This window comes from Solea solea, chromosome 21 (assembly GCF_958295425.1).
Source record: "Solea solea chromosome 21, fSolSol10.1, whole genome shotgun sequence".
Lineage (NCBI taxonomy): Eukaryota > Metazoa > Chordata > Actinopteri > Pleuronectiformes > Soleidae > Solea > Solea solea.
Genome location: NC_081154.1, coordinates 376,804 through 398,187, shown reverse-complemented (window position 1 = coordinate 398,187; position 21,384 = coordinate 376,804). Strand labels below are relative to the sequence as shown.

The 21,384-nt window shown below is 40.8% G+C and overlaps 2 protein-coding genes across 2 annotated transcripts; both read left to right on the top strand.

The window, feature by feature from the left end:
- Window positions 1-363: 363 nt before the first annotated feature.
- Window positions 364-6,127, top strand: LOC131448146 (transmembrane protein 238-like). Its single transcript, XM_058620290.1, has 2 exons — window positions 364-1,222; window positions 3,565-6,127. Exon 1 carries the CDS (start codon window positions 665-667, stop codon window positions 1,214-1,216), a length of 552 nt encoding a protein of 183 aa, XP_058476273.1. The 5' UTR covers window positions 364-664; the 3' UTR covers window positions 1,217-1,222; window positions 3,565-6,127.
- Window positions 6,128-10,828: 4,701 nt separating this feature from the next.
- On the top strand, window positions 10,829-21,074 carry foxk2a (forkhead box K2a). The gene is made up of 9 exons (XM_058620287.1): window positions 10,829-11,357; window positions 13,737-13,931; window positions 14,684-14,825; window positions 14,921-15,067; window positions 16,568-16,761; window positions 17,285-17,487; window positions 17,587-17,838; window positions 17,921-18,112; window positions 18,538-21,074. Exons 1-9 carry the CDS (start codon window positions 11,062-11,064, stop codon window positions 18,792-18,794), a joined length of 1,878 nt encoding a protein of 625 aa, XP_058476270.1. The 5' UTR covers window positions 10,829-11,061; the 3' UTR covers window positions 18,795-21,074.
- Window positions 21,075-21,384: the final 310 nt, after the last annotated feature.

Below are 21,384 nucleotides of genomic sequence, written 5' to 3'. Positions count from 1 at the left end.
GTTCCATGTACTTTCAAAAATGATTATTTACTGTTTGTTTACTGTGAAAACATCGATCTGATAACATTTTGTTCCAAACTAAACTAAACTTTTGTTTTTATCGATTCATTTGATATTTTTCCTCTTCAAAAATGTTTTTTTAAATAAATAAATATATATATTCAGATTTTTCTAAATTATCTTGACTTATTTTTCATTTAAAAATGATTGCAGCTGTTTATTTGAGTTAATGTTTTTATTTTATTATTATTTTACAAACACCTTTTCCTGTAGGGACACAGGTGACAGAAGTGTGAGATTTCCCGTGTGTCCATGAAGGCAGCACGTGGATCAGTCGCCCCACGGGAGCCCACTGGATACATTGACGTGTGCCAGGGGGCGGGGCCAGCGCACAGGTAATCGGTGCACAGGTGTAAACGTGAGTTTGTGGAGCTGCGGCTCGGAGTGTGGAGTTCTCCTCTCCGGTCTCGTGTTATCCTCTCCGGTCTCCGGTCTCGGGTCTCCGGTCTCGTGTTGTCCTCTCCGGTCTCCGGTCTCGGGTCTCGGGTCTCCGGTCTCGTGTTGTCCTCTCCGGTCTCCGGTCTCGGGTCTCCGGTCTCGTGTTGTCCTCTCCGGTCTCCGGTCTCGGGTCTCGGGTCTCCGGTCTCGTGTTGTCCTCTCCGGTATGGCCCACAGCTGCGTGGGTAAATGCGCTCCGTTATTCTTCCTCGCGCTGGTCTTTGACGCCGCCGGCCTCGTCGTGCTCCTGGTCGGGGTCTTCGGGAACCTGAGGCTGCACGGCCGCTTCTACGGGGACTTCCTGATCTACACGGGCTCGGTGATCATCTTCCTCAGCCTGGTGTGGTGGGTTCTCTGGTACACCGGCAACGTCCAGCTGTACGCGCGCGAGGAGCGCGCGGGAAGCCTGGACCTGAGCTTTACGCAGTGGGCCAGGAAACTTTCAGAGAGGCTGAGCGGGGTGAAGACTCTGGAGGGAGGAGGACAGAAGATGAAGATGAAGGAGCAGCAGCAGCAGCAGCAGGAGGAGAAGAACGTGGGGAACGTGAAGGCGCTGAACGGGACTGTGCGTGCGTCCGCGCCGGCGAGGATCAGCTGGGAGGACGGTGGCACCGGAGGAGGAACCGACAACCGAGGGTTCGACGGAGGCAGCGAGTGTCCTGAGAAGACCGTGGAGCTGGGAGTGTTGACGGCGGAGAAAGCGGAGAGGCTGCTGTGACCTGAGGTCAGTGTCAACACAAACACCCACAACACACTGATATCATCCTGATATCATCCTGATACCATCCTGATATCATCCTGATACCATCCTGATATCATCCAGGTATAAGACATCATGACATGAGACAACAGATTATTTTTTGTAATATCAGCAAAATGTAGATCAGTGTTAACCACGACGTCAAATAATATTTATTTTTTCAAAAACTGAAACACAGAACTTTTTTTAATCTATTTCCTTTTCTTTATGAAATGTACAGTAAATGTTGAATTTATAATAATAATTTGACAGTAAAACAATCTAAATATTTAGCAGTTCTTGTTCAGGTTTCAGACCTGGTTTCAGACCTGGTTTCAGACCTGGTTTCAGACCTGGTTTCAGACCTGGTTTCAGACCTGGTTTCAGACCTGGTTTCAGGGTGAAGTTAACTCTTAACACCTTTGGTAAACTGCTGCAGGAATAAAAGACAACTCCTTATATGGACGTCCTGAGGGCGTGTGTTTATAGGTCACATCTTCAGGCTGTAAAAGTTGTGTTGTTGAGTCAAAGTTATGATTCATTTTAAATTGTATATTATTGTAAGTCACAAAGTCGACCGTTTTTCTTTTTATTCATAAAAACAAACTGAACTATGATGTTTTTCGCATTTTTTACAAACCGTGTAGTTTTCTGCTCGTGTGTGTTTATATATTTGGTGAAAATGAAAAAGGAAATAATTTCATCAGATTATCTATAGGTTGTGTTTAAGAAAAAGGATATTAATCATATACTCTTATATAAGTTTTAATATAGTTACACGAAAGACGCTCTGTGTTCTAAGGGTGAAAGGTTAAGGTAAGGCACTTAGTTAAGGTTAAGGAAAGGGGTTAAAGAGAGGGAGTGGTAAAGTGTGTGTGTGTGTGTGTGTGTGTGTGTGACAGCAGCAAAAAACATACAATTCCATGTACATACAGTGTATATACATATGTATTATTATATATACAGTATAACATATTGAGGATTATGAAAAATGGAACAGACTATGAACAGAAAGGGCTGAATATTTCCACTGTAAACTAACAGTTCATCCAAATTCAAAGCAGTGAACACTTTTATATCAGGAGGAGGAGGAGGAGGAGCAGGAGGAGGAGGAGGAGGAGGAGGAGGAACAAAAAGCAGATTATTAATGTGAACATGAAGCTAAACTCAATAAATGAAGAAAACCAGTAAAATAAGAATCTGAGTATTAGACAATGAGAGCTTTGAAAACTGCAGGTGAAAAATGTGAACATTTTCTGTCTTTTTTTATTCCAATTAAAAAAAAATACAAATGTTAGAACCAAGTATGTTAGATAGTATCTTGACAGTATCAGGAAATTTGACACTTTTTTACCACAAAAGATTTTTCTTGTCATGAGTGACTGTGCACTTTTTAAATAAAACAGTCAAACACACTCTGTACACACACACACACACACACACACACACGTGTTTTTATCAGCAAACGTCCATCATCATCATCGTCATCATCATCTTCATCATCAGCCACCGCCCACAGACAACATTCATAAATATATTTAAACAAAAGCATGTTTGAACTAAAAGAGTAAAAAAGACTCAAGTGTTTGACAAACAAGAGTTTCTACACACACACACACACACACACACACACACACACACACACACACACACACACACACACGTTGTGTAACAGCAGATTTTTAACGATGATTGTGTCACGTGTTGTTTTGTGTTGAACGCTGTTTGTGATGTCAGTTTAAAGCTGAGCTGAGAATGAATGAATGAATGAATGAATGAATGAATGATTGTTTCACTTAATTCAAACATGAGAGAAGAAGTTTTTAACTGTCACGAAGAAGAAAATCAGGATTATTTTCATGATTGTTTGATCATTTTTTGATATAAACTCTCAGAAAATGTTGAGATTAAAGTCAGAACCTCGTCTATTAGATAGATACTGTAGATGGATACTTTATTCATCTCACAGAGAAATTCACGCATTAATCTATATAAAGAGAGAGTTTTGTCAGATTAAATTCCACATTTTAAATATTAATCTATAAAGTCAGAATTTTTACTTTTTCTGAGAAAAAAAACATAATTTAAAAGTCAGAATTCTGAAGAAAAAGTCAGAATTCCAAAAACTGATAAATCCATTGTCTAAATAGTTGCTAACCATTTCTTGTTGTTGGACGTTAAGGGATTAACAGTCAGCTGGACGTTTGTTGCATTTATAGAACCTTTATTTGTTGATTCCCATTCTTATTTTCATACGATGTATTAAATATCACTTTGTATAAAAGTATAAATGCTCTTTTCTTCTTCTCTGTTTGCTGGTGTTGAAGGATGGACTGTGCTGCTGCTGCTGCTGCTGCTGCTGCTGCTGCTGCTGCTGCTGCTGCTGCTGCTGCTGCTGCTGCTGCTGCTGCTGCTGCTGCTGCTCAGAAACAGACTGAAAAAAAAACCCTCCACCTTATGAACTGACGTCACTTTTTTAAATCAGGGAAAAGTCCAGCACTCGTGTTTTTACACAGTGAACAAACACTGGGGCTGCATCTTCAGCTTTGTTCATTTGTTCAAAGATGATGTTTTATACAGTTTTTTTGTTTTGTTCTGTCGCATATGTAAATTATTTATTATTCTTGGGGGAATAAAGTTTACACTGTACGCCGCCATTGTTTGATATCTGAACACCACAGTAACGCCCATGCTGTGTGTGTGTGTGTGTTAGGCATTTTGATTTGCTTCCTTGTTTGACTTTCATACACAGGAGCATCGTTAATCCAATTTTAGCTGCTTTTTTTCACTGTTTTATTTAAAACATCTTGCACATTTTGATGCCAATACAAGTTCTTGCTCCCACAACTGCATTTAAAGTAACGCATACCTCATAAAATATACACTTGCTTAAGTCTACAGCATCTTAAGAATGTGTTTGCTGCTTTATCTCGTTGGTAAATTAGCTTTTCCAACAGGAAACGGAAGTCTGTATCCCTGCTCGCTCTCCCACACCAAACCCCATAGAGAAAATGATGGTTTTTAGCTCTCGGGCAGACGGGGAGCTGCTGGTCTGCCGCTGCCCCGTGTGGTCGGTTTGTGTCACGGATGTAAATCTGAACAAAGGATTCTGTTATTCTGTGACGCTGAAGTCCCAGAATAACAAGTGTGAACTTCCTGACGAAGGTAGCAGTGGAACAACCACTCCTGCGTGCTGTGATGTTAAAATCGCAGTTTTTCTGTATGGGGTTTGGTGTGGGAGAGCCAGCGATCTGAAAAAGTGACACAAACTTCAGTTTCTGGTCATAAGAAAGTTGTGTAAAGGTGAAATAAAGCTCTGAACACATTCATAAGGTGGTGATTGTGTTGATTATATTAAATTAGCCTTTTGTGTGTTGGCAAATATCTGTATAATCTGAATGTCTGCAAAGGTTGCTTCTCCTGCCAGCATCTCCCCCAGTGGGAGACTGTCTCATTGACCCAAGCTCCTCCCCTCATCTGGACATTGTGGAAATCTTCTTCTCCCTGTTGTGACCTCGTCTGACCCCCAGACGATCTGAGAAATCCCTGAAAATCTCCAAAAGAAAAAACTATTTTCAGGTTCACATGTGAAAAACATGTACAAGGTCTTGCCTCGCCTTCCAGGAAATGTTCCTCCTCCTCCTCCTCCTCCTCCTGTCAGTCAGAGTCATGACGGGAAGGAGATGTGAGATGTAGATACAGGAATGTGTGACCTGACTTCTCTCAGACTTACGAGAGGCAGGAGAAAGTGTCCTCCTCACAACAACATGTGGGTAAACCAGTAAAACTGAAGAAGCGTCCAAACTTCCCTCACTGCTGACATGGAGTACGCCGCCTATCTCGGCCGCTGCCTGGTGTTCTTCCTCCTCGCCGTATTCTTGGATGTCGCAGGCCTCGTCCTCTTCTTCGTCGGGGTCTTTGCTCCCCTCAGCATCTGGGTTTCTTCGTCTTCTCTGGGCCGCTGCTCCTTTTCCTCAGCCTGTTCTTCTGGATCTTCTGGTACATGGGGAATCTGGATGTGCCGTTGCAGGAGTTGCTCCCGGTGTGAGATGCAACGGAGCAGCTTGTCGCAGGATGTTCACGTTTTTACGATATGATGTTCACCACGGGAATATGATGGAATATGACAATGGAAGCACAAACGTGGACCTTTTAGTATGAAAAAAAACCAAAACATTTTTATGCTAAACAGGTTGGATTTTGAAGAAACATTTGTGGAATGATAAAAAAAAAATACTAATGCAACATTTGATTGATTTTGTTTTCTGATTTTAGCTCTTTAACAAGTTCTGGTTCCTTTTCCTGGTTCAGTGAAAGTAAAGTGAACATATTTTGTGGTCAAAACTAAACATTTGATATTATGGTTTGGAATGCACCTAAAATATGTACAAAAACGAGAATGGAGCCTTGAGGGACGCCACAACGTTTTTCACCACTTTAGAAAGTTTTTAAGTTGCAGTCCTACAAAACTTAAAACATTCAAATTATTGTATTTAACTTTGATTTAATCATATTATTAGCTTTATAAATTGTATTAAAGTATGAAATAATAATGTTACCACTGAAGTAAAGTTGAATGTGACTAACAGCACAAACATGGAACTATAACATTAAATTGATGACTAAATTGTATAAAAGTGTGTTTTCTGATTTAACAAATTCGGGTTCCTTTTCCTGGTTCATTGAAAGTAAACTGAACATATTTTGTGAGCAAAACTAAATATCGACCTAATCACGTAGAAATGTCCATAAACTGCTGTAAATCGGGGGAAAACAGTGGCCCAAGAATGGAGCCTTGAGGAATGCCACAACATCAGTCATTTTAAGAAACAATGAATGGATTAAAATAAAACAATTTTTTGTAGTCCTATAAATCTGTCTTAAATCGTTCCAAGAATTTTATTTAATTCATTCTTTGTCATATTTGCTATATACATTTTATTAAAGTGTGAAATAAATATATGTTTATGGTATATTTTTTACTTCAAACTGCTTAAATAGAGTCAACATTCCTCTGCCTACAGACTTTAAGAGAGAATTCAGACTGTGTTGAGCTGTTTTTCAGACATGAATAGTGTCTTTTGGTCAGTGCCTGTCGGGGAAAAAGCTCCACAAAACCAGTGATTACAAAGAAAATGGCGATTTTGTGTTAGTTTTTAAGTTTGACGTCTTAGTCTTTTGTTTTTTTGTGTCTTTCTAGCAGCTTTTTGTCTCCGACATCTGGTCTTTTTTTTAATGTCGTCCTTGGATGATTCACTTTGACGTCAAAAGCAGAATCACATTTTCACAGCATTTACATCAGAATGACTCAGTCGCTCCCTCTCCTTCTCTCTCCTCTCCCTCTTTCTTTGTTTTTATTGATTTCCCTCCATGGCCATTGTTCCTGATCAGTCTCTGTGCTGCTTCTCCTGCTGTGAAATCGGAGTATTGGTCGCTCAACCCATTCATCAGAAACCAGTCAAACTGGGTCACTCCAGGCTCCTCTCATTTTACAGCACTGGGGGGAAAAACTTCCCCTTTTTATGAAACATAATCAGAAATATTATATACAGAATTTAAAATAAATATGGCCGGCAATGAGGCAGTGAGGCAGTGAGGGCGTGGAGTCTGTTTGCACAGATTTGGCCATAATATTATGTGCTCTTGTACAATCTCAAGTATGTGGTGCGACTTGTTTCCTGTGTAACTGAAGAGGCCACGCCTCTATTTACACACTGATCTCTTGATCTTTATGTTTTGAAATGATCAGAGAAAAACAAGACAATGTAAAACAAAGAGATTTAAACCCAAATCAGAGTGTGCCCACAATAGTAAAATAATTACAATCCAATTGTATTTATCACATTTAACAGACAAATATATAGCGAATGATAGTAATAATAATAATAATAATAACAATAATAAACAAATAAAAAACAAAGTAAATTCTCTTTCCTAGCTTCCCTAGCATGGTCAGGGTCCCAGTAAGGTAAAAGGAAAACACACTTTTATCAATTTATATTTTTCACAGTTTATATCAATTTATATCAGTTTATATCAATTTAGAAAAAATGCTCATTAGGTGCATTAAAACAATAGTGGCCCCAGAATGGAGCCCTGGGGAACACCACGCAGCAAATCTGTTATAAAACGAAGCGATTTTTGCATATTTCCTAAAAAAATTAATTAAATGACTAGTCCATTATCAACTTTAATTAAACCATGTCAGTTCTTGTTCTCTACAAAGAATTATGAAGAAATTATATTGGACTTGTTGATAAACGGCCAAAAATGAGAGAAAAATTGCAGTCCAAGTATACAGTAGAGCCTTGAGGAACGCCACACTGTAAATGTGTCAACAAATGTCTCTCTGTTGTAAATATGATTTATTAAATTAATATGCAGGGTTATTATAGTCATTAAATTTCATGAATTACAATATAAGAGCTTTCAAAGTTTCATATATTGGTACGTTCAAGTAAAAATAGCAGATGTTTTATTTGTTTTTATTATTGACGTGAGTGTCAGCCATCTTGGAATTCTATGTTGCACTTTCCAGGTCAGAATTTCTAACTAGTGTTCTAGTTGAAGGAACGCCCCCTCAACTTGTACATTCCCACATGTACAGCTTTCACAAAGAGGGAAACAATACATTTTCCGTAACGTAATTTTATTAATATCAAAAGACAATTAACTAACATTCATTGTAGAGGAAGGAAAAAATGTAATGTAAATTTACATTTCCATATAATCTCTGTGAAATGTTAACATATTTACTCTAATTTTAACCAACATACATTTCTAACAACATAAGAGTTACTTGATAGAATAAATATGAAGGTAACTTCATATTTATCAGCATATATATCTGTGCTGTTTTATTGGTTCTTTTGACCCATTAAACATGGATTTTAAAATGAGGTATCACTCCTCATAAATGTCTGTGCACAGTTTTTGGAGGCGAGGGTCAACATGTTTGGAAACGTGTCAACTGTTCATCACTAATTCATCCCGGCGCTCTTTAAATCTCCGGGTGAATTCGTCTGAGCTCGTTGACGGTGTCACAATCGCTCCGTCTTGTTTGTGAGGCATCGGTTTCCACCTCACACCTAATGTGTCTTTCCGTTACCTGGAGCCAAACACACACACACACGTGTACACACACACACACACACACTCAGAGGTGTCCTGGGTCAGGTGAACATGACACTCTTTGACTCAGCGTCGTGGTGACAAAGGCGTCAGGGATTAAGTTCAGTGCAACGTTTGGTTGTTTGTCTGATCTGTCAGTAATTCACTCACACACACACACACACACACAGTGGTGGTGTTCACTGTTATGCTATTTCAGAGGAAATATCGCTACACAAGTAGAAATAACTATAAAAAAAAACACATTTAAATATTCTACATTCAGACTAGTTTATATTAAATCTTTAGGGTCTAAAACGTGGTAAATAACTTTTAAAAAGCACTACAAAAATCGATAGCAGCGCTCTACGCCGTATTTTGCGCACACAAACATCGTAGCAATCGTTAAAAATCCAAGAGTAATACATTTGCGGCTGTTTTAATGTGAAACAAAAATACGACAGAAGTGCAATTAACGGTAAAAGTAGCAGTGTTCGTGCAGTGGCAGCCATCTTGGAATCCCATGGTAAGGTTGCTTCAAGTCACCTCATAAATTCTGAGTTCTGACTACAAATGAAACATAGCAAAACGTAGCTATTTTTTACAGTGCACGTCTGTTGAACACGTTGCTACGATGTTTGTGTGAGCAAAATACCGCATAGATCGTTGTTATTGACTAGTGTTGCTAACAGTGGCTAACAGTGATTAACCTGAGCTAAATCTTTTTTTTATTTCACTCTCTCTCCTTTTTTTTTATTACAGGACTTTTAGTTCTTTGGTATTTCGACTAACAAATAGTCTTTATAAATAAATGCGTCTTCATCGGAGTGAAAAGGTAAAAGTACAGTTACTACACTTGGTTACCGCGGTGATGGATTACGTTAAATTAACTCCTCCCTTTAACGGTCGTATTGATCCACAGTATCTGCTCCAGTGAACGTGCGACAGGTTCATTAACAGCGAGTTAATGAGGTGACGTCTGGTTTCACTGCGGAGGAAAAATCTCACAAATACACATTTAATTAAACATGGATATCTTTCATTTTGAATGTTTTTTTTATTGTTTTTTTTACTATTTCCTTTGTTATTTGCCAAAATACAAATGTCACAGCCGTGAACATGACAACATGACAATAAATATGTTTAAGGCTCCAATAATTATTTTTTAGATGACATTAAATTCAAGTTTATTGATCCCAAACTGAGTTAAATCACTTCTTGCAGCAGTAAAAGGGTCAGAGGTTGACACGTTTGGGGGGAATATGAATATGAAAACATACAAAATGGATATAGGGTAAACGTTAATGTCCTGTAAATGGAAATTATTTAAACTTTTGCGGATCACTTTAAAAAGAAAAAAACCCTCAATAAACAGGTTTTTTTTATTATTACTTTTAACAACCTTTCAACACTAAGATGAGGCTGCAGTTTAATAAAACACCAGCAGATGGCAGCACTGCACAGAGGTTTAACTGCAGTTTAGGGCTGATCATAAAAAAACTATAGATATCTACTAATATTAAGATTAATAATAGTAAGGAGAAGAATACAGCAACGAGTTAATGAAATATATTTATATGTTGACATCATTTATAATAAAATTCCTGATATTAGAGATGACTTTCTTATTATTTTCTTCCTCTTGTGGAGCTGTATATATATATATATTATATATACATATATTTATTATGTGTATAGATTTATATGTATTACAAATTATTATAGCCAATCAATATCAATAATGTGGACTTCACTGCTGCATGTGAACAGCAGTGATTTATCATGAAGAGCGCTCCCAGCGGCTTGCTGCTGAACTGCAGTCAGTGAACTCACTCAGCTGCACCTAAAACACGGAGCGTGGATCTGGATTCATGTTATGACTTTTGCACCACACTTGTGTTTATAATGATATTCCGTCATTTTCCATGTATTTAATAAAATTGTAACTCAATTTGAAGGCTCTTAAACATTATATTACTGTTTATTTAGTTGTTTTCTTCATCTTAGTGATGATTTATTAATTTCTAGATTTTTTTGTATTGATTGAAAATGATTAACAGTTTATTTTATTACATAATTAACATTAAACGATAGCGAGATTATTTTATTTCTAAGAAGAAAATAACATTTTACAGTGATATTACTTAAATGTTCTGTGTAACTCTGCTTTCCATTGATTGATTGTTTACATCTTGAGGTAAATGAGGAACTCGTTGTAAATAAACACCACCCTGTTCCTCCTCCAGGAAACTCTGTCCCGGTTCTTCCGTCTCTCCTCTCATCTGCGTGTCACTCAGCCTGCGCCGCAACCGAACGCCATTTTCTACAGGGGGACTATTATTTTGTTCTATGTTTGTTGTCATTGGTAAACAACACACATCTGCCTTCTCCGGCCGGTTCTCTATTGGCTGGCGCGGTTGTCAGTGACGGCACTTCCGCCCGTTTGTCCGTTCCTCATTGGCCGACGCCGCTCTTTCTCTTGTTTTGCCCCGCCTTCCTCTCTGCTTCACGGCGGTGGTGGGTCGGAGGAGCCGCTGTGTCCCCGGTCTGGCACGTTCCTAGCCACATTCTCCACGGTGTTAAATTTGATCCCCATTTCCCCCCCACAAAAACTAAAAAAAAAAACTAAAAAAAAATCACTCCCCCTTCGCAAACACCCGCAGCCGCTTTTACGTTCGCGCTTCCCACAAAAACACACAGATCTCCGGCAGAAGATGGCGGTTGTAAGCGGGATGTCGGGGTCGGCGGTAGCCCGGCTAGAGGGCCGAGAATTCGAATACCTGATGAAGAAAAGGTCGGTGACCATCGGCCGGAACTCCTCGCAGGGCTCGGTGGACGTCAGCATGGGACACTCCAGCTTCATCTCGCGGCGGCACCTCGAGATATTCACCGCCGGGGAGGACGGCACTGGCACCGGAGAATTCTACCTCCGATGCCTGGGGAAAAACGGGGTGTTTGTTGATGGGGTGTTCCAGAGAAGAGGCGCTCCACCTCTCCAGCTTCCACGAATGTAAGACTCATTTATGACCCGTTTGTTTCGAACCGTAAAACTGGGGCGAAAAAACTAAACAAACGTTTGCGGATTTACGGCTTCGTGTGTTATTGTTTTGTTCGCCCGCAGCGGTGTTGCACGTGTTGAGCACTAAAGCAACACCAAGCACCTCAGACGTGCTGCGATAACGCTACACTTAATCTCATCGACAGATTCGCTTCTTTATCTCTTAACCCTCCGATAAAGATCAGATAAAACACAATTCAACACAACCCACGACTGAATGTGACTCTTTGGTGTGTTGCAGTGTATTCGGCTTACACAGAACACGTCAGTGACACACCAAACAGTCATGGTCGACCTAAGAATTCATTGTGGAGATCTTTATGTAGAACGTGTAAGTAATCTTTTTACATGTTCACAGTGAGTGGTTTATAATAAGAATGTGTGTTTGATGTATGCCGAATTGGACAGTTGCCACTTATGATTGAGAGCGGTGTAAATATGTGGTGACTACTGTTTGTATTTCCGGGTAACTTGATGACTAACTTAAAAATGATTCATACTGTAATGGGGGATTTGTTTAAAAATGACTGACTTATTGTATTGTGGGCTTTCACGCTCATCTGTGCAACAAACACACGTGAAGAGGTGGTCTGTGAAAACACATGTGCTCTGTGCGGCTTTTATTTACTTATCACACTGGTGATGAATAGTCGTTATGTAATTGATACAAGGGAATTATTCACATTGCATCAGCAGCTAAGGTTAGCCCTGTTTACTCCATGAACCACATGTATACCATGGTCAGCATTTTACACTTCAAAACTTCACTTCTGTCATTAGTGGTGATGCCTTCATGCACGAGCAGCTGTTCCACATATATCCCTTTAATATTAAATTAGACGTGATAGGTATGATCTGTTACATAATGACCATGGTGGACGTCCATTTTTAAACTGTGTTGCTAAATCTCAGCTCTCATCTGTGGGCTTCACTTAGACCTTGGCCCGACTGTTGCCGGGCAGGAAGCTTATCTGGACACCAACACTGTCATAAACACCAAGTGTTTCCCATTCATTTTAGTCATATATATATATATATATATATATATATATGTGTGTGTATATCTATACATACATATATAAATGTAGTCAATTATACAGTGATTTAAATTGGAGGACAAACTATATTAAACTAGAAAAATTAGAAAAGTATAAATACAGACCATTTGCCATTTACAGAACATTACCTATGAGTCCAGGAGGTGAGGAGATTTCTTTGTGAAGTGAAACTTGAAGTAAAACTCCAGAAAATAAGTTCACATGTGTAGTTTAGACCACTAGTGTTTTTGTAAGAATCTACCCACTGATGAGGTCATCTAAGAAGTTATCATATTTTCAGGGAAATTCTCTTATAATTAGGGTTGGAAAAAAGTACGAAAACTTGCAAAATTGGCAAACTTTTTATGAAAATTTTACAATTGAAGGTTGTAAGGATTATTTTGCTCAACATTCATTTATGTTTTTGTTGTTCAATGTAAAAATGTAAGCATTGATAAAGCCCTACTCTCAAAGTATCCCCCAAAAATTCCAGTCAATTCCCATGGAATTACCAGGAATCTTCCATGCCTTTGCAGCCCAACTTATAATGGGCAAACGTGTGAAATAATTATTTTTTCTTTTTAAAGTTTGTCATGAATGCAAATGTGGTGTGTGTATGCAGATTTTGGTGGCAATTGAAATGTAACATGTTTCAGTCCCATTGAATTAGTTCACATGTGTTTATCTCTGCGACATCTCAACGGATCAGGATCCATTTCTTGTGGTGGGTAGGCGATCATCCAAGCATGTTCCCATTAAATTTTGGTAAGAATCGACCCACTGATGACGTCACAAAACACGATCAAATCTTCAAGAAACCCCATTCTTCTATAATGGGCTAAACTGTCAAACAAACTAAAATATCTCTGTCTAAACTCATCGTATTCAAACAGAATTTGGTGTGTGTGTGTGTGTGTGTGTGTTCAGACTCTCTATAAGGAGACTAATTTCATCCAGATCTGATCCAGATTAAAAGAAAATGTATTATTTGTTATCATTAAACAGTAATGTGTTATGGAAATGGAGGAAAAAAGAAAAATGGCTAACATATGGGCAAAAGACCCTATCTTTATGTCAATTATCGGCCATTGGTTGCCCTAATTTCTGAAAATGGGACAAAAGCAGTCAACCTGAATGTGGCATATTGCACCTTTTACATTTCCTCATATTCAATTCAATTCAAATATTTGCTGCCAGCGTGCTGATAATCCAGTCTCATTTTGCCGATGTTTTCAGGGAATCAACTGCACAACGACGTAAGATACTAAGCTGTATTTGTGTCTTTGGTTCTCAGGTGTTGTTTCCGCTTCCCAAGCACAAGTATAAAGATCACGTTCACAGCCCTGTCCAGTGAAAAGAAGGAGCCAAGGAACGTGCCGGAATCACCGGTCAAGCCCGTCCAGCCCCAAATCTCCCCACTGACCATTAACATTCCTGACAACATCGCCCACCTCATGAGCCCACTGCCTTCACCCACTGGCACCCTCAGGTGAGAGAGAAAGGTTTGCATTGTGCAGGCCCTCCAGCAGGTGGTGCTATGACCTATGACTCAGTTTTCATGCGCTGATGTTTTCTGGTCAGGTCTCTTATCTCACGTGTGAAGTTTCGAGCAGATTGGTCGATAAACGGCAAAGATACAGGACGCTTCCTGTTTCATGGATAAGTGCTGGTTAAATTCAAAAATGGCTGACTTCCTGTTCATGTGCGTAGACGTGTTATGGTTTGGTCGCTTATCTCACGTATAAAGTTTTGGGCAGATTGGTCAATATATGGCGAATTTACAGGACACTTCCTGTTCCATGGTGAATGGTTTAAATTCGCCAAACTTCCAATGGTTGCCATGGCCACGCCCCTTAGAAGCTGTGGAACCTTTCGATAACTTTGGCGCGTCTAGTACAAATTGGCCTGTTTTTTTGTAGGTATGATTAACGTTACTCAAGACAAGTTTGTTCCTTTATGAAACGCGCAAATCGCCAAGGTGGGCTCCAAATTCAAAATGGCTGGCTTCCTGTTGAGTTGAGGCCATGGTGCTGATAGACTTTTTTGTTTGTCTTGGGCTGTGACACGTTTCCACCAAGTTTCGTGGAATTTGGTGCAACTTTAGTTTTAAGCTTTGTCTGACCCGTTTCCACCTTTGAGGGCGCCACTGAGCCATTCTCTAGTATTTGCAGCCACTTTTTCCTGTGATCTGTTGTTTTACCAGTTTATCAAACAAGTCTTGCTCTAATTTATTTTTTACAGTGCAGCAAACTCCTGTCCGTCAAGTCCGCGAGGGGCGGGGTTCTCCAGCTACAGGACAGGTCGTGCGTTGACCTCTGACCTTATAGGAGACAACTCCCAGTCGGAAAACGACAAGGAGGCGTCGGGTGAAGACAGCCCAAAAGTGAGTGTGTGCCCGTGAACAAACCAGAGACACACATTAACTTTTGTTAATTCATGTTTTTATATTTCTTTTGTTTTGTAATCTTTTTTCCGCAGGACGACTCCAAACCTCCATATTCATACGCGCAGCTAATAGTCCAAGCGATCACCATGGCCCCGGATAAACAGCTCACACTGAACGGAATTTACACCCACATCACCAAGAACTACCCGTACTACAGAACAGCTGATAAAGGCTGGCAGGTCAGTGTCTGGTTACTGTCGTCGCCAAAGGAGGAGGAAACGTCTATATTTTTTCAATTTTATATATGTCACCATCTATATATATGTATATATATATATATATGTGTATATATATATATATATGTATATATATATATATATATATATATATGTATATATATATGTATATATATATATATACATATATATGTATATATATATATATATATGTATATATATATGTATATATATATATACATATATATATATATATATATACAGTGGATATAAAAAGTCTACATACCCCTGTTCAGATGCCAGGTTTTCGTGATGTAAAAAAATGACAGCAAGACAAATAATTTCACAACTTCTTCCACCTTTAATGTGACCTATAACCTGTACAATGCAATTGAAAAACGAGCTGAAACCTTTAAAGGGGAAAAGTATAAAATAAAAACCTTAAAATAACCTGGTTGCATAAATATGCACACCCTTAAACTAATACTTTATTACAGCACTCAGTCTTTTTGGGCAGGAGCCTATCAGCGTGGCAAATCTTGATGTAGCAATATTTGCCCACTCTTCTTTGCAAAACTGCTCCAATCTGACAGATGGCGAGGGCATCTCCTGTGCACAGCCCTCTTCAGATCACCCCACAGATGTTGGATGGGATTCAGGTCTGGACTCTGGCTGGACCATTCCAAAGACTCAATCTTATTCCGGTGAAGCCATTCTTTAGTTGATTTTGATTTGTGCTTTGGGTCATTGTCGTGCTGAAAGACGAAGTTCCTCTTCCTCTTCATCTTCAGCTTTCTAACAGAAGGCCAACACTGACACTGATAATTCCCTCCATCCTGACTAAGGCCCCAGTTCCAGCGGAAGAAAAACACCCCTAAAGCATGATGCTGCCACCACCATGCTTCACTGTAGGTATGGTGTTCTTATGGTGATGAGCAGAGTTGTTCTTGCACCAAATACACTTTATGGAATTATGTCCAGAAAGTTCAGCCTTGGTCTCATCAGACCATAACACATTTCCCCATTTCAGATGTCTTTTTGCAAAATTAAGCCGAGCTTGGATGTTTTTCTTTGTAAGATAAGGCTTCCGTCTGGCCATCCTACCCCATAGCCCAGACATATGAAGAAGACGGGAGATTGTTGTCACATGTACTACACAGCCAGTACTTGACAGAAATTCCTGCAGCTCCTTCAGTGTTGCCGTCGGCCTCTTGGCAGCTCCCTGACTAGTTTTCTTATCGTCCTTTTGTCAATTTTGGACGGACGGTACTGTTAGTTTTTCAATTGCGTTGTACAGGTTATAGGTCACAGGTCACGTTAAACATCACGAAAACCTGGCATTTGAACAGGGGTGTGTAGACTTTTTATATCCACTGTATGTACATACATACATACATACATACATAAGGAGGTAAAGCTCTTCTGGATCTTAATGTATCTCAGTTGCTAGTTTGTAAAAAAAAAAACTATTTATTTGTTGTATTGTATTTTCCGCTGTCGTAGAACTCGATCCGTCACAACCTGTCCCTGAACCGGTACTTCATCAAAGTGGCCCGCTCTCAGGAGGAGCCGGGGAAAGGCTCCTTCTGGAGGATCGACCCGTCCTCCGAGGGCAAGCTGATAGAACAGGCCTTCAGGAAGCGCCGGCCCAGGGGCGTGCCTTGTTTCAGGACACCTGTGGGAACTCTGTCCTCCAGGTAAGCACGCGTCGGCTCTCTTCAGTTTTTACCTGAAGTCCTGGATCGAGTTCTCAGTGAACGGCTGCATCACTGTAACATGAAATAAGATTTTGAACTTTCATGCTCTGCGTTCATGATTTGTGAAGGACTGGGATGTTTGGACTTGGGCAGAAGACATTTTTGGGAAAATATCTCATTGTTGTGAAATATTATTTGATAGAGGTCAAGGGTCAGTTCCATATTCACATATTCATAATTTTTATTTAGTGCATGATAATGTTACTGTGACATTTCCAACAACATTTCTGTCTCTTTACCATCACATTTCTGACCGTACCGTATTTTTGACCATTTCTGACACAATTTTTTTACAGTTTTAAATGAAGAATAGAATAATTTATTTGCAGCTGTTGCAGTTTATTAATTATTCAGCCCTTCACACCTGTATTAATCACAGTCTCTCCACATCAGACACAGTTTCAGTTTGACTTGTTTTCGGTTGTTTTTCACCACTTCCTTTTTTTTATATTTTCTCCCTCAGGAGCGCTCCTGCCTCTCCTAACCACACGGGGGCGCTGTCCGCTCACTCCAGCGGGGTCCAGACTCCAGACAGCCTGTCCAGAGAGGGCTCCCCGGTCCACATGGATCCAGAGCCGACCCCTCCCCCGGCCCCCGTGCAGACCGCCACAGTCCAGCCCAAACTCGCCGTCATCCAGGAGGCGCGCTTCGCTCAGAGCTCCCCCGGTACAAACACCGCGCTCTCATTTGTTTTTCTGTCCCCGTGTTAGTTTTTTCACATCACTGAATGACCTTGACTCCGCCTCCTGCCCCGCCTTCTGATAGGCTCCCCGCTCAACAACCAGCCGGTACTGATCGCCGTGCAGCGGCAGATGCCTCAGACGACCATGAAGCCTGTGACCTACACCGTGGCGACGCCGGCCATCGTGACGACGGCGGGTAGCCCCGCCCCCGTCATGCAGACGGTGCACGTCGTCCACCAGATCCCAACGGTCGCCATGGCGACCGTCGCCACACAGCCTGCTGTGAGCCAAAAACCTCAGGAGAACGGCGGCTCAGAGCACAAAGAGATCAAAGGTGAGGAAGTGGATTCACGCCGTCGTCGTTTTGTTTTTGTGACTTTTTCCCGCGTTTGATCCGAGTTTCTCTCCTCGAGCAGTGAAGGCGGTGCCGTCCATCACAGCCACGTCTATAGGCGGAGTCAGTCGTATCATCCAGAGCTCTCAGGCGGCGCCGCTGACGACGGTGACCATCCTGCAACAGGCGCCGCTCGGTCAGCACCAGCTCCCGATCAAGGCCATCACACAAAACGGGAAGCACCTGGTCCCCATCACTACTGCTGCTAACACAGGTAACACACACACTGAGAGCGCCCCCTGTGGGTCCCAGAAGCTCGCTCTCAGAGCAGACACAGGAAAGAAAAGGTTTCAGCCACTTAATGTGTCAAATCTACACCCTTTAACGTCCCAGCACACAGCAGCTGTCCATCACTGAGTTCAGATGTTCTTATTTTCAAGACTTTGCCATTTGAAATTCATTGCTCAATATAACCGCAGTGACACAAACTCACCACACGGGGCAGCAGCAGACCAGCAGCTCCTGTGTCTCCATGAGCTTAAAGTGCTGATTTTCTGAATGGACTTTGGTGCAAGAGGGTGAGAAGTTTAGAAACCTCCATTTCCTGGTGACAGAGGCTGTAAGATGCTGAGATAAAGCTGAAAACACATTGTTTCGATGGCTTGTGATATTTATTAAACCCCGCCCCCTTCCTTCCAGCCATCGCGAACCCTCTTCACCTCCTGGCGACTCACGCCTCAGCCTCCGCCTCCCTCCCCACCAAGAGGCAGAACGGAGAACTGCAAGACCAGCCCGGATCAAAGAGAGCGAAACCGGGGGCGGTGGAGGAGAGCGGTGCTGTCGTCGTCGTCGTCAACAACAACAACAACAACAACAACAACAACAACAACAACAACAACAACAACAACGGCACCACGGACAGAGCCGGAGAGGGAGGGGTCAGTGAACAGGTGTGATCTGCGTGCACTGACCTCAGCTCTCCTGTACGTATCGAGCCTCACACCTTCCACACTCTCTCACACACACACACACACACACACACACTCTTCTACTTCAAGGTGCCAAAAAAAACAAAAGACGGAAACGAGTCTGCAGAATGTGCATAACCCCGCCCCCTTATACACACACACACAATCCCACTCTTCCTCCTCCTCCTCCTCCTCCTCCACGAAACACGGTGCAAAGACTAGACCAAACTGAAAAATGGAAGCGAAGACTGTGAAGACGTTTGTGACGCAGACGCCCGTGAGGACGACGCCTGGTTTAAAGGGATCGTTCAGGTTTTATCTGGTTGGTGTTGTTGGATGAGGTACTAACACGCTGCTAACTCTGACTTTAGCCACACACATAAAAGGCTCACCTATGATATCTCAGAACAATGCTCCCTGCTTTTATCTCACTTTTTTTCCCAACGTGAAACTGACATTTGTAAATCCACACCAAATCCCATAGAGAAAATCAGTGATTTAAGCTCACAAGGACACAGCAGCTGCTGGTCTACTGCTGCCTCGTGTGGTCACTTTGTGTAAGTAAATCCAAATGAATTATTTCAAATCCTGAGAAACAAAATAAGACTTTTGAACGTACAGACGGAGGCGGCAGTGGATCGACAACTCCTGTGTGCTGTGATGTTAAAATCGCTGATTTCCTCTATGGGCTTTGGTGCAGGGAGAGTGAGTGCTTTAATAGTCGAAAAAAAAAGGTGTGTAATGACGAGATAAAGCCGGGAAAATACATTCTTATGTGATCGTAGGTTTTATTTTGTGAGCTTCCTGTTAAAGCTCAGTGCGTAAGAATTAAGTGAGATCCTGTTTGTCTATTCGAGCTACTGTGGAAACGTGGCAGCACAACTTCAACCAACATGCGTGTAATGTTACGTTATGCTGTGTTCACACCGGATGCGACATGGCGTGGTGGTACAACACTGAGTCTCTCGTGCAAACGTCTGCAGAGAAGAGGCCGTCGTCTTGTGCAGTTTTTGCAACACAACACCGTACAGAGCCGCTAAATTCAGGAGCTCGCCAACGTTGTGTCCGGCCCTGCGTGGTGTTGTGAAACCACCACAGAACGACGGCTTCTCTGCGATGTGCGGCTGGCGCTATCATCGTGACAAATCGCGTTTGGCGTGAACACAGCGTTACACACAAGCGGCTAATATCTTATACAAAAAAAAAAAAAAACCTGAACTATCCTTTTTTAAAAGATGAAAAAAAGAGGACTGTAACTCCGCCCCCAAAGACAAAAAAGGAGCCGAACTCTGGTAGCATCACAGACGAGCGAAGAAATCATCGGCTGCGTATGTTTGTTTTTTTGTTTTTTTTCTCCACATTAAAGGGAAGTGTGTGTGTGTGTGTGTGTGTGTGTGTGTGTTTGTGTATGTTCGCGTGGACATTCCGTCTTCGGCAGCTAGCCTCCGTGTCGACCTACCTAACCTTGAGTCGTGAGTAGATTATGCAGTATTCTGTCGTACACGTGTGTATCTGTGAGTGTTTTTTTTTCCCCCTCCTCCCCCCAAAAACCACAGATACTCTCTCTAGTAATAATTAAGATAATAATTAACGAAGAAAATGAAAAATCTATACGTGGGCTCTTTAAGAACATTTAAAAAAAAAACACAATATTTTTCGGGATTTTTTTTTTTACGTGAAATGAATGTAGTCTCAAAAACACTATCTATGGAGTGGACGTTTCGATTTTTATTTTTATTTAGTTTTTTAAAGTTTTTTCGTTTCTGCTCACTCACGCGACAGGAAAAAAGATTTCTTTGATTGCCGTACATCTACAGATTATTTTTTTCACGTTTTACAAATATCCTACGAGATGAAACGACGTATATTATTCCCGTTCTGCGTATTTTGACCATGAACTTGCATGTTATGGATCTAGAGACAAATGTACGTGAGCAGATTTAACCGAGTTATGGAACTGAAGAAAATTTTGACTGAATCTACGCTTTATGATTCTGACCAGTGCTGCACTTAACCCTCTTTAGTTTTAATTTTTTTGTTTTATTTTTCTGTATTTCATTTTTTACTTTGGCTCCTCAGTATTTTCCCTCCCGTCGTCATTGGTTGTTTTGTTATATTTTGTGTTGAAGTCTCTCTTTGCTTGTTTTTTTTTGTTGTTTTTTCAGATTGTATTCTATGTTACGTGAGGAAAATTAAGTGATCGGTGTTTGTTCTGCTTCAGTGGGTAAATGCTTTTTTTTTTATATATAAATTTATTTAAAACACAAACTCTTGGTTGGGATTTCTTTGTGTTGTGTCTTCAACAAACAAAAATGACGGTGTTGTGTTGCTTTGAAGCCCAACACTACCACTGTTACATACTGGTCAAAAACAAAGCTTTGATAAGAATAAAAATATTAAAAAATAATATTTACTCAACACTCAACTTAGTCTGATTAAAACAAAATAAATCTGTTTACTGTCATTTTTAACTTTTTTGACAAATTGGACTATAACTTTGTGTCAAATTTTGGACAACATACTAAAGTATGACCATTTTGTCAAATTTTGGACGACATACTATACTATGACTATTTTG